Source organism: Rhinolophus ferrumequinum (genome assembly GCF_004115265.2).
Source record: "Rhinolophus ferrumequinum isolate MPI-CBG mRhiFer1 chromosome 5 unlocalized genomic scaffold, mRhiFer1_v1.p scaffold_110_arrow_ctg1, whole genome shotgun sequence".
Lineage (NCBI taxonomy): Eukaryota > Metazoa > Chordata > Mammalia > Chiroptera > Rhinolophidae > Rhinolophus > Rhinolophus ferrumequinum.
Genome location: NW_022680355.1, coordinates 12,899,002 through 12,912,092, shown reverse-complemented (window position 1 = coordinate 12,912,092; position 13,091 = coordinate 12,899,002). Strand labels below are relative to the sequence as shown.

At 44.6% G+C, this 13,091-nt stretch overlaps 1 protein-coding gene across 4 annotated transcripts in view; it reads left to right on the top strand.

Moving 5' to 3' along the window:
- The window catches only part of SFMBT2 (Scm like with four mbt domains 2), a 198,284-nt gene that overhangs the window by 181,380 nt on the left and 3,813 nt on the right, over positions 1-13,091 (top strand). For all 4 annotated transcript variants that reach the window (XM_033100786.1, XM_033100785.1, XM_033100787.1 and 1 more), the window contains exons 17-20: positions 4,866-5,041; positions 6,237-6,403; positions 6,756-7,019; positions 8,205-8,333. In XM_033100786.1, the coding sequence (XP_032956677.1) occupies positions 4,866-5,041; positions 6,237-6,403; positions 6,756-7,019; positions 8,205-8,333 (736 nt within the window). The remainder of the gene's footprint in view (positions 1-4,865; positions 5,042-6,236; positions 6,404-6,755; positions 7,020-8,204; positions 8,334-13,091) is intronic.

Sequence of the window (13,091 nt, the reverse complement as noted above, 5' to 3'; positions counted from 1 at the left end):
AAGGCTCTCTGACAAGGTCCTGATGTGGGTCATTTTGAAGACAAATGATAGAACTTAGGCCATGCTGATAGCTGGGAATGGATCCTGACGCCAGTGTTGGTTTTTTTGACTCTGTATTTCTTTGGGACTCAAAATCCATTTTGATTTTTCTCTACTTTTACCTACTGAGAGACAAGAGAGCGTTTTTTCCAGCACTCTTGTTTCTCCATCTTCATCTGTGTTTTCCACCCTGTCGTATGCACCCACATGGAAATCAGTCCCTACTTTAATAGGTCAGAAGATACTAGAAGGCCACTCACACTTCTTATTGATGTCAAGGACGAAAAAAGCCTTTTCTCTGCCCTCTTATGTTCAGTACTTGGGAGTCTGCAAATTAAACTAGCAGAAAACAGATTAGCAGGAGAAAAGACAGTTTACTTACAGGTGCCACGTATATATACGCAGGAGGGCCCGTGATGGTAACACCGAGGGCAGTTAGGGCTTGGAGCTTATACCTAAGTTATATCTAACTTAGTAGGGAAAGGAGTGTGGAGAAAAGGCCTCTAGTGGAAGAACAGAGGTTTCTTTAGGAAAGACAAATGGATTTCTAGGAGAGCAAATGGGAGATAAGGAAGTGTATGCGGGTACCAGCGTTCTTTCTGTCTTGTCTTGGCCATGAAATTCCTCCGAGAGGGGATTTGTGATAGGTTTACTCTTGGTCTCTCTCTTGGGATCAGAAGCTGCCTCAAGGCCAAGGCGGGAGTTTATGGCAGCCCTCATTCTCAGAAGTTTCTGATTTTAGCCAGATAATGGAAGGTCTGAGGAAGCTCCTTTCTGCACCTACTGAATCTCAAAGGTCTTCATCTTAAAATAATCTTCTGAGTGTGTCCCCACGTTAACAGCCAGGGGGAGGATCCCTCCTGGGTCCTCGGCGGTCCTGACGGTTCCAGGTGTGCCTCTGAGACTGCTGTCATCTCAGCCCCTCCTGCTCCAGCCCAATGGCCTTCTACTTCTTTTTTCCTCCCTTCCTCACTTCCTTCTTTCCTTCCTTCCTTCCTTCCTCCCTCCATCCCTCCCTCCATTCTTTCCTTCCTTCTTTTCTTTCTTCCGAGATTATTTATAATGCCAGGGAGTTTTCTGCTGTGGACTGCCTTGTTTGTCTCTTTCAATATTTTCCCCACAAAACTTGTAATACTTGCTCTAAAAACCTTATCGTCGTGTTTCTAGTAGCCTTGCTGGGCCATTTAATAAATAGTGTGGCGGAGTGTTTTTCCCTCCAGGTTCACAACGAGAGGATAAAGTGAAAGACATTGTCCCATGCTTTTGAGCTGTTCTCATATATCCTGCCTTACAACCTTATGTCATTGGAATACGGTTTTTAAGCTTTTGGTGGTGGGGAAAGCTACAAAACAGAGTTTCATTTTCACTTGTGGTAAAATAAAAAGTGAGGTGACGAGGACTGTGGCTTCACGGTGTCATCTGGATGCCCTGAGTGTTACTATAGGTGCCAGCTGCCCTCCCACATCTCCATGTCTGTCCATTCTGTCTTGGAAGACTGTGTAATGATCACATGGTGTAGAGTCCTTGAGAAAACAGGAATGACAGTATCACATAGACGCAGTTTATCTCATTAAGCCCCAGCCAGTGGGCAAAATCTTAGAGCTGCCTTTTTGTTTTTTTAATTTTTAATTTTTTTTTTGTATTTCTGTTTTTTTTTTGGTTTTTAATTAGTTTCAGGTGCACAAAACAATGTAATAGTTAGACGTTTATCATTTATATCCCTCACACAGTGACAGCCCCCCTCCCCCCATCCACTACCCCTCTGACATCGCACACAGCCATTAACATTTCCACTGTCTTAGAGCTGCCTTTTGCCTGTCTATCTTGGTAAGCCAATATTTCTATATTTCGTGTATCTTTGTAAAAAAAGAAAAAAAAGAGGTTTATTTGAGCAATTGTCCAATTTGTTGTCCAACTCCAAAACAAGGCAGATTATTAGTTAAGGCTGCCATTAGATGTTCCAAACAGCCTTTTCTCCACGTGTGCTTCATAAATGGAAATGTGCCTGTACTAAACCAGCAGCGCTCGAATCATGCATTTGGTGAAAAATATATATTACGCTTACTGTAGTTTGTCATTACATAATATAACAAAATTTATTTGTATTATTATTTTTTAAATGTCTATTTTGAAATAATCTCAAAATTACAGAAATATTGCAAATGCAGAATAAAGGGCCTGTTCTGTCTCCTGATCGATTTGAGAATAAGCTGTTGGCATGATGCCCCATCCTCCCCAAATTCAAATGGGAAACCTGGCTCGCACTGTCTTTAGTATGTTTGTTTATTTGCTCAGGCCCTGGGTTGGCACCAGTCTCCTGTCACTGTGTCCTTCTCCTCACCTCACGCGGGGGCCAACTCGCAGTGCCAGGCCTTTGCTCCCCACCCATGTTCAGCTGTCCCCCACGTGTGGATGTCCTCCTGACCCTGCGTAGGATCCCGCCATGCTGCTCCTCCTCACCTTCTTCAGGTCCAGATCCTTCCAGATGGGGTGGAATCGAGGGCCCTTGGGACAGACAAGGAAGGCAGTGGATCGGGCCCGGAGAGGGATTGGCCGGAGCCCGGGCACCTCTGGTGTTAGAACGGCCCTCCATGGTTGTCCCGAGTTGGGCCCAGGTGGCCAGGCCTTTCTGTCCCCGCTGCACTTAGCCATTACGTGGGGGCTGTCCCCACGGAAGGTAGAAGGCAGGGCAGCTTTTGCAGCTGGGGCAAGCTCAAAGTTCCCTGACACCTGCTGGCACCCTGTCAGGACACTGCGGATCCCACCCTCCTTGCCCAGTCACCCCACCCTCAGGACCACCACCGTGGCTTGTAGACAGAATAGTTCCAGTAGGCCAGGGAAGAGGAGAGGAGTCCATTACTTTTAAACCATGTTGTCATTCCATTTGCATAAATTTAGATTGGCATTTCCTAATTGTGAAAGGTTTCCCTTTGAAAACACTTGCTTCCTTTGAATCATCCCATACCGTACTAGAAGGGACTGAACCCACCATCCTTTTTCCATTGCCCATGGCATTTGTTCCCTTTCCCCTTACATCCCTCGCATGTGTTGCTGGAAGTGTCTGCTTGGGAATTTGGAAGTCTGGGGACAGAAATACGCGTCTTGGGCCCTACTTCCACAGTTTGAATTCTGACCCGATTTTCATGTTTCTCCTGCTTTTTTACTTTCTGTTATTTTACTGTTTTTAAGGAACTTTAAGAACCTTGATATTGAAGTCTTTAGAAGAGAGAGCTCCCAGAACACCAAAATTGTGGTGAGAGAAAAAACACAAGGGAAAATGTACCGTAAAACTGTACTTTTATTCTACATTTCCCCCAACATTAGCAATCTGCCGTGTCCACAGAGGTGGGCTGTATTTATTATGAAACACAACAGAAGCAGTTAACATACACCACTCAAAGGTGAATCAGGCAGCCTCTTCCTCAGGGGCAGGGGCGCCTATGTGTAGGGTTGATAGAGGTTCTAGAGAAATCAGCAGCTGTACAAGGCTGCGGGACCGACAGCATGATCCTGTCTACAAAGAGTTGCGTTTTACTTCTTACTATGCTGTGAGTCAGGCCTGGCCCTTCTGAGAAGTGGAAAAACGAGGAGCACAGAGGGACTGGGACGTGAAAGAATGAACATAAAGGCTGATTTTTCCAAGTTAATTTTTTTGCTGTTGCTACTTTCAAAACTGATTTTTAGGAGGAAAATAGTTAATTAATCTTCAGAAAGACAGAAAAGAAAAGTTGAAATAAACTCAGGAGCAGTCAGTTTATTATCCTATTTATTTCCATCACTGCATTCCTTTTTGTGAACCAGGCTTAAGTTTTGAACTTAATGTTTTATTTGCAAATTACGAAAGTGGTGACCTCCTTACATTGTACTCCTGTTTGCACGAATTGCCTGATGTCCCCATTGAGCCTTGTAGTGGAGTGTTGGGGACCTGAATATATGAGCAGGTGTGTGAGCAGGTTGGCAAAGATGCCATGTCATCACCTAACTAGCTGGCTTTCCTTGGTGCTTGATGCCTCTGGATTTCGGTTAGCTTTCCAGAATCTAACACAAGTGTGCTCTGCCAGAGCTCCCCCCACATGTTATGTTACGGAAAATAAATTGTTCGGGATTTCACCTTGAAGATTGGGCATCAAGGGCATAGTTTAATAGACCCCACTATTTTGATGTGTTCTCATTTCAGTGGATTCTAAGTTTAGTGAGATGTGAACTAAAAAGAAAGACTTATGACCTGTTGCCAGCAGAACGTTTATAATTATTTTGTATTAATGATAGTTTTCAAAAATGTATTGAAAGGTGATTCAAACCTGTGTCCAGGTGCTCATCTTTTCAGCTGGGCATTATTTACGCCATTATTGCCTTAAGTATTTGAATGAAGGCTGCAGGACTTAGGTTTAAAACAAGAAGCCAGCCTGCTTGCCAGAGGGTCTGGTTTCTAGTTTTATGTTGGTGACTTCACTGCATGTTGTTTTTCTTGAGCAGGAGAAAGTTTTTTCTCAAAAGTGGTGAGCAACAAATAACAATATCTAGATTCTAGAAGCATCCGGAATTGGTGTTACATATTCTCATATGTCACAATGAGAATATACTAAGTGGAAATCTTTACTGTGGTGATTCTGCCTTAGCACTGCCCTCACAGTATATTGTGCATGATATTGGGCATTTCTTAAGGATATTTTTCCGAGAGCATAAGGAAATTGTAAAATTGTCAATTGTAAAAACAAATGACGTGGAAAACCCGTACAGCCTGCTTTATTGTTAGAAAACAAAGGGGCTATTTTTGGAATACATGATATAAAACAGGTCTTTCCATCGCTTTTCCTTCCTTCCAGGTACAGAGGCAAAACATACAGGGCCGTGGCCAAGATCGTACGAACATCAGACCAAGTAGCGGATTTCTGCCGACGGGTTTGTGCCAAGCTGGAATGCTGTCCAAATTTGTTCAGTCCTGTGCTGGTTTCTGAAAACTGCCCAGAAAACTGCTCCATTCATACCAAAACCAAATACAGTGAGTACAAATAATGAAAGAACATTGGCCCATGGGTATTAACTGCAGGGTCATGTCGTTGGTGTTTTGTTTGTTTGGTTTTTAAATATAACCTTTTGAATAGTTTTTCATAGGAATTGCTATGGAAGTTACAATTTGTTGTGGGGATACTTCTGTGTTTCTGGGCTGGTATAAGGAAGGAGTGGGATGATTAAAACCAGGATGCTTATCCTTGGTAGGTATTGGCAAAGCAGGAATGAGACTGTGGATGCTGTCACGAATGTCAGTAGATTGGTTGGTTTTGAAAACTAATGGCTGGAAGGGGAGCACAATAAAACGGATCATTGATAATGGCTCGAAACCAGAAGTACTTTCTTGGTTTTTAACACTGAGAAATTATAACGAGTCTTTCATTGCCCTTCTTGACACAGGGTCACCTCCTTGTCACAATCTGCTTCTCCCTGGCGTGTCACTTTCCTCGGAGCTCTCTCAAGTGGAGTAGTTTCCCCACTTGTTTTGCTCCTGATGGTCTCTGCTTCTGCCCCATGACATGGACTCAGAGTTGCTACCATGGCTCACACCACCTTTGCTCTGACCTCTTCCAGGCAGGATGTACCCCGCCCCCCCCCCCCAAACCCCTTAGCATGTGCCTCTTGCATCTCCCCGTCAGAGGTTGGTGACCTCTGCCTTCTCTTGTTGGCCCTATCCTGCCTTTGTTCTGGGCTCGTCTCTGAGCAGCAGCCACTCCCAGACCCCTGCACCATGGGTAGTGCGAGCTTTGAGAACTCTCTCTGACCCTTCTTCTTCTGAAGAAGGCTTCTGTTCTTTCTATATGTTCCCCCAGTTATTTCTCATCCAAGGGGTGGCCACATCCCTGTCACAGTGACCTGGAAGTTTGCTCTGCCAGCCCACGTGCCAGCCACTGCTAGGGTATCACCAGGACCCACAAGTGCGAACAGTGCTTTGTGGGCCCCCACCAGTTGGGAGTTGTCAGCTTGTGTGTCAGAACCAGGAATCTGGACATACGTGAAACACTAGTCAGAGTGTGAATTTTCTTCTGTTTTATATATTTGCGACCTCTCCCCATGGCATTCTGCACATACACTCACTCACGGAGGAATCGCAGGAATCTCACCGCTCTTCCTCTTGTTTCTGTCCACGTATGTACATGTGTATAGCCTTTAAAAACAGCTTTTAATTTTCTCTCTCTTTGTAGCCTATTATTACGGAAAACGAAAGAAGATCATTAAGCCCCCTATTGGGGAAAGCAACATTGAAAGCGGACCCCTTAAACCAGCCAGGCGTAGGAAACGGCGAAAATCCATTTTTGTGCAGAAGAAACGGAGGTCTTCTACTGTGGACTTTGCTGCAGGCTCGGGGGAGGTACGTTCTACCACAAGCACCTCCCAGCAGTCCCCTGGGACGCAGGGCCATGTGCCAGCTTCATCGTGAAGGCTGCAGAAAAAGTTTGGTGGTTACAAGCATGACATACCGGGAACTTTCTTCCTCATTTGTTGGAAATGGAGTTCACATTGTCAGCTGCCCTAGCTGGGGCAGGGCTGCGATTGGTTGGAGAGAGAGACCCTGGTTGGGACTGGCGGACCCATTCTCAGAGGCCTCACCGAGTGGTTTGCACAGGGCCACCTGGGCAGGAAAAGATACAGGATTCCAGCCAGACGGTTGCATTCACGAAGGTCCCCTTTCACCTAACTCAGTACATTTCCGTCCTTTGTAGGAAAGTGAAGAGGAGGATGCAGATGCCATGGACGATGACACTGGGAGCGAGGAAACCGGCTCTGAGCTCCGGGATGACCAGACCGACACCTCTTCAGCTGAGGTTCCCTCCACCCGGCCTCGGAGAGCTGTCACCCTGCGGAACAGCTCTGAGCCAGAGCGCCGGCCACCCATGGAGAGGGCAAGACGGGCCCGGAGAGTGCAGGCCAGCTCGTGTGCTGAGGGCGGGGACAAGGGCCTGGCAGCCGGCCAGGACACAGCAGAGGTGAAGCTCGTGGGCTCTGGAGCTGGCTTGTCTGGGAGGAGTGATGAAGAAGAAAATGCATTCTAATTCACGGCCTAGATTTTGGGGCACCTGTTTAAAACACTAAAGATACTAGCAGCTGCTGCAGTTAGTCCCTAAGTCGGGGCAGAAAGCTTGGTGGTGTCACGTCTGGACTGAGTGGGTCAGTGAACATCAGAATGGAATTCTGAGAGAAGTAAACAGCACCTCTCTTTCTGGAAGGTTTTAAAAGCACGAAAGATTCCTGTCAGAACAGACAAGATAAGTCCTTGTAGTCCCTCTAAATGCATGACTTTCCCTTTCCCTCTGTGCTGCTGTAAAACACCGTGCTTCCCTGAAAATAAGACCTAGCCGACCATCAGCTCTAATGCGTCTTTTGGAGCAAAAATTAATGTAAGACCCGGTCTTATATTATGATAAAATAAGACCGGGTCTTATATTAATTTTTATTCCAAAAGGCGCATTAGTGCTGATGGTCTAATTAGGTCTTATTTTTGGGGAAACACAGTAGGTCAGCATATCAGGTCTTCCCCAAACCTACAGGTGCCACACGATCAGCTGAAAGGTCATTGGCCCCATTGTTAACAAAAATAAATGGCTCCAGTTAGGTACTAGACTTATCTAGGAAATCACTTCACAAATTATATAAATGCCTGACCACTACACTGTACACCTGAAACTAATGTAAAATAATACTGAGTGTCAACTGTAATTGAAAAATTAAAAAAATAAAAGTGCTAGATAAGGTTATGATGAAAAAATGAACAAAGGCAATGAATGAATGAATGAATGAATGAATGGGACTAGCTGGCTCTCTTGCACACATTTGCATATGCCGCTCATCATTCATTTCTCCTCTTCAGTCAGAGATACATCATTAATAAGTAGGCCCAAGATTTCTTGAACTTCAACAACTGCAATCACTGTGCCCTTTTTCTTTAACTTCTAAAGGTACACAAGTCATTGGAGCAAAGTCCTAACCCAGACCAGTTGCTAAAGAAAGTCCCTAGAGATCCTAGTCTGTGGTTTGTCCAGGAGCCTCCTGAGAGCACGCTGGGCAGAGGCCCCTCTCGGTCCCCGAAGCCTGGCTCAGGCCCACAGGGTTTTAGAGAGGATCCCGCCCACCATGTGGTGATAAAATGACTTCCTGCTCTCTTCCCTCTGCAGGAAATAAAGCAGGAGGAGGGGGAGAGACTGGTTCTGGAGAGCAACCCCCTGGAGTGGACGGTGACCGATGTGGTGAGGTTCATTAAACTGACAGACTGTGCCCCTTTGGCCAAAATATTTCAGGAGCAGGTACGGTGTTTCTGTGGCATATTTGCTGTTTTTATTATGATACTCTGGCTCTGAAACCCTCTGTGTTAGTGGCTTCCTGTGGCGTGGTTCTGGGGAGAGGGTACTTTCTCATTGCTTGTTACTTCTGTGGGTGGGGGTGAAAGTCCACATGTGGTCTCCACCAATACCTACTTGGGGACGGCTCGTGGCTGTCAAGCGGAGATGGAAATCCTGGCTCTCCACTTGGCGTTCTCAGAAATAACCTTCTGCAGGGTGGAGGGCCTGGTGCCACCCTGCCAGGCTGGCAGTCCGGGCCCCTTTCTCAGCCTCTGCTGGCATGGGTGGGGTGGGCTGCTTTGTGCTGCAGAGGAACAGTCATTGTCTGAAAGGTTGTGTCTCCCTAGGCTACCCCTTCCTGGGTCCTTTGGCTAGAGCGCTCACACCTCTGCTGGGCCTCTTGTCATTGTGCCCATTGGCATTTCCGACTTGCCAGCTTCTTTAGCAGTAAGTCTTGCATATAGGAGGCAAGCAAATAAATGGAAAACCCAGACCACTCACCACCGTGTCATACCTGGGTCCCACAGTCCCAGGTGACAGTCTGCCTTCTTTCCATCTTGCAGAGTCTTCATATGTTTGTTTTGTGTGTAATGTCCAGGCCTCGCAGTTACACTTAGCGGGAGAAATGGAAAAGTACGGTGATTCGATCTTCCCAGAAGAGGAAGCCCTCTGTGCTTTCATCACTGTTTTCTTCCTTTTTTCCTTTTGTTCTTTGTAAAATATTTTAAAGTCTATGGTATCTTAGGTGTTGTGCTCAATGATGAATATAAACACAACTGATACAATCTATACCTTCAAAGAATTTCTAATCGAGCAGATGAAATGACTATAATAAGCTAAATAAAATGCAAGACATGCGATGACATGCCATAAGAAAAGAGGGTTTTTATTTATATTTTCCCTTAAATTAACATGCAAACAAATTGTTACTCTCTAAACACATGCCACCTTGCACTCTTGTCACTGGCCTTGCATAAAAAGTTCAAGTTTAAGCCTATGATTTGTGCTCTACTGTGTTTGCTTAATTTGTTGAAATTTCTTGCATTGTCTCATAATGTAAATTTCTGTCTCTCAATGACCTTGTTATTTTTTTTAAAAAAAGTTTTCTGTATAAATTAAAAATATGTCTATCCAGTCTTTTTTTAGATTACAACAATCAGTAGTCTAGAAAAAGGGTAATTCAGGCAATAAATCAGGAAGAAAAAAACAAGGCCTCTGATTTCCCATGCTCCCAGTGAATTTCCCAGATTTTCTCCCTAGTTCACCATAATGCAGTAATGAGTTGTGAAAAGCAAATCAATATGGTTCCCAGCTCCTCCCAGGGGAGAGTAGTTCTTAACATGCAAAGGTCTCCTCCGATCGACCACTGCAGTCTTCTGTAGATACCCAGCAAGTGCACGCCCAGTGAAGGAATGGTGGTGAGAAGGGCAAGGCCGCCTCCTTGCTGTCTGGCACCAGCTGTACCTCCTCTCTGGGCAACACTGAGAAGCAAACACATAGGAAAACGTCTGTTCCATTTGACATAAGGAACCTGGGTAATGAGCGTGTCTCTTGCTCTGAAATACACCAACAGAATAGAAAGAGAATTGTAAGAAATGTGAGGACTTAACATGATTTGGGGTATCTCTGTCTTGAGAACAGAAATGCAGCAGAACTTCGAAATCTTCCTTAAAACACTGCCTAATATAGCATATTTCCAGGCTGGTGTTTGTTAATGTTAATAGTTGGCGATGCCAAAAAAAAAAACACTGCATTCAAATATAGGACACAGGCTAATGACACAGTGTACCGTGTATCCATTCACGTGTACATTCAACGTACACTGATGCGGCATCAGTTATGGGCCCCCCAACAGTCAAAAGGCAGACGTGGAACGTGGCAGCCTATGTTAGTCTAAAGGTTTGTTTCTGTTTTATTTTGTTATTTTAGACTCAAATGCCCAGTTTTAATAGAAAAATGTTTTTCAGTTGGTCCTGTCACAGAACAAAGGACAGAGTATCTCCTGCCTGGATGTCTGGGGGAAGCTCATGACCATTTGCACTGTGAAAGGCTAACAGGCTTATGTGTTGGTGCCTTCTACAAGTTTCTAGTAATAAGAAAGTGAAAACAAAGCTGACTTGGGGAAAAGGCTGAAACACTACTTATATTAAGTCTTCTTTAATTGTACTTTTTAGCCCAGCTTATAACACCATCTCAGAACGTTTCATGCCTTCCCAACTGATGGCTTCTAAGAAGTGAAGTGGTCCGGGCATGGAAGCATTGGGAAGGGCCCTCCCTTCAATTGCTCTTGTCAGTTAAAAGCTTAGTCCTACATACCTATTAATTTCTCACATAGAAAAATAGGTAAACTTTAAATGATAATAGTCTTATTCCTATTTAATTTTAAATTTCACATTTGGCCATTTCATCTGTTGCACTAAAAAGCGGATGCCCACTATGCTATCTAAGTGAGTGAGCCCTCGAGTTGTTTCCTGTTCAATCAGACCTGTAATTACTAATTTGTTCTGTCATCTTTGAGCCCAAATGCCACAGCCATGACTGGTGAGGCCTCCAGTGGGTCCCTGCAGGTACTGGGTGAGTTTTTAGATGAGCCAGAAGGACTCCAGGGTCTTTATTCACCAGCATGTGAGAGAACCCACAGGGCAGGAAGGTAGGAGCTGTCTGAGTTCATGCCTCTGGATGTTTGTTGTAAGTTCAGAGACGCTCATAACCCACCAGGAGCATTTACAAAAACCGTAAGCTTCCCATTACCGGAACGCTTGCCTTTTAATTCTAAAACGTTATGGCAACTGCTCAAGAAATCTGTACTCTATAATTTCATGCTGCAAACATGGGCATTTTCCAGTAAAACTTCACAGAAACACGAAACTCTCAAGTAAAAATTTGCCTATTCATTCACCTTTATGAATCAGAGACATATGATAAGCAACCTACCTAAATTAGTGATTTAATTAAAAAGAAACAAACAGAAAACTTCAGGATAGTTTCCAGATTTAGTTCACATCTAGATTATTCCCTCCTCTTTTTACTTCTATAGACCTGAATCTTCCCGTTAAGCAACTGCCAGGTCCTGTACTGACCTCTACATCAAAATCAATTCAACTTTGCCAAGTGCTAAGCATAACTCTCATGCTGTATATTTTATTGTATTTCATTCCCTAAAAATTAGTCCATTTATGGTAATTCTGTATTAAGCATAACAAGTGATGCTAGCAATTCTGATATGATAGCATGTTTACAAAAATTAAATTAACTGTGAGATCTGTTACTACATAATCAAAGAAAGGAAAAAAAAACAAGACAAAAAAAGCCTTCTTTCAAGCCAGAACAGGAGCTACATAAGAGAGGTATTGCAAGGTGAAGTTCCTGTCATCCCGGACTCCTTGCAGTATCACGTGTGTTACTGTGTTGCCCGATTTTGCTTCCATTCGCTTGTCTCCCTCCCACTCCATTGTGGGACTGTGCAGTGGATGTTGCTTCCATGTGGTCTGCAGCATGGATGAGAGTTGGGACAGACCTGTCGGTCAGCCATGTTCGATGTCACAGAGCCACCACCACGGTTCTCGCATACCTGTGACAAACTGATGGTCACGTTGCTACATCTATCACATTTCGACAGGCAGCGTGACACTTCGGTGTTTGGAAATCAGAGGCCTGATTTTATTCTTGGTAGCGTATTTTTCTCAAAATGAGAACACTGGAATTCTGTCTTACATCATCAGGGAAGGTGGAAAATGAGGTGAGAACCGGGAACGACACCCGGAGGCCCTGAGGTGGCTGAGTGCAGACAAGCGACATGCCGACCACTCACCCCACTTCAGATATCAGACCCAGCTGCTGTCAGTCCTTCCCAGATAAAAGGTGGGGTGAAGGACCTCCATGATGAATCAGATAGCTGAGCCTTAATCCACCCCACCCTGTAATCTTCATTTCCTGCAAACAGGACTTTCTCGGCACACGCAGTTCAGCTTGTGTTTCTTCTCAGTTCTGTTCATCCCACATGTGCAAGGACTTCTGTGTGGGCACCGTGAGACCCACGAGGCACGTCAAACCAGCTCCTAGGAAGAGAAGTTCAAAGACATGGGCTCAACTCTATCCGTTTCAGCTTTCCCACACTCGAAATTCAGGCCACGGGGTATGGACTATCTCCCTCCCCGCACCGGTGGCCTCAAAACTGAGACCTCTTACCAGCGTTAGGCACACTCCCTTGTTTTCCACCAGCCATAAAACTATTCTGGATTTTGTGTTTATTGTGCTCTTATCAGATTTTCTCTTATATACTTTTACAAAATGATGCCAAAATGTTTTCCAGAGTAGTATCTCAGTGTGCCTTTCCACTGGTAGTGTAGGGGGTTCCCTTTATGGTGTACTTCTGTGTCAACACTCAGTATTACTATCATACCTTAATTTTTGTGGGTATAAAATTATATTGTATCGTAGGCCTCGTTTGCTTTTCCCTGATTCCTGATGAGGGAATTATTAAAGTAGTAATTCCCACTGGTCCCTTAGGTCTCACTTTAGGCATCACCTAACCTCTGAAGCCTTCCTTGACTCCTGTGAGATTGGTTCAGCAGCCCGTTCTATTTGAGATGTAGCTTAATTAGTTCATACGTTCATCTCCCTATATCGTAGTACTGTGATTATTTGGCTGCCTCCCTTGAGATTTGTAGAGTCTCCCGGGGTGGAATCTTCGTTTTGTTCAGTATGATATTCCCAGAGACC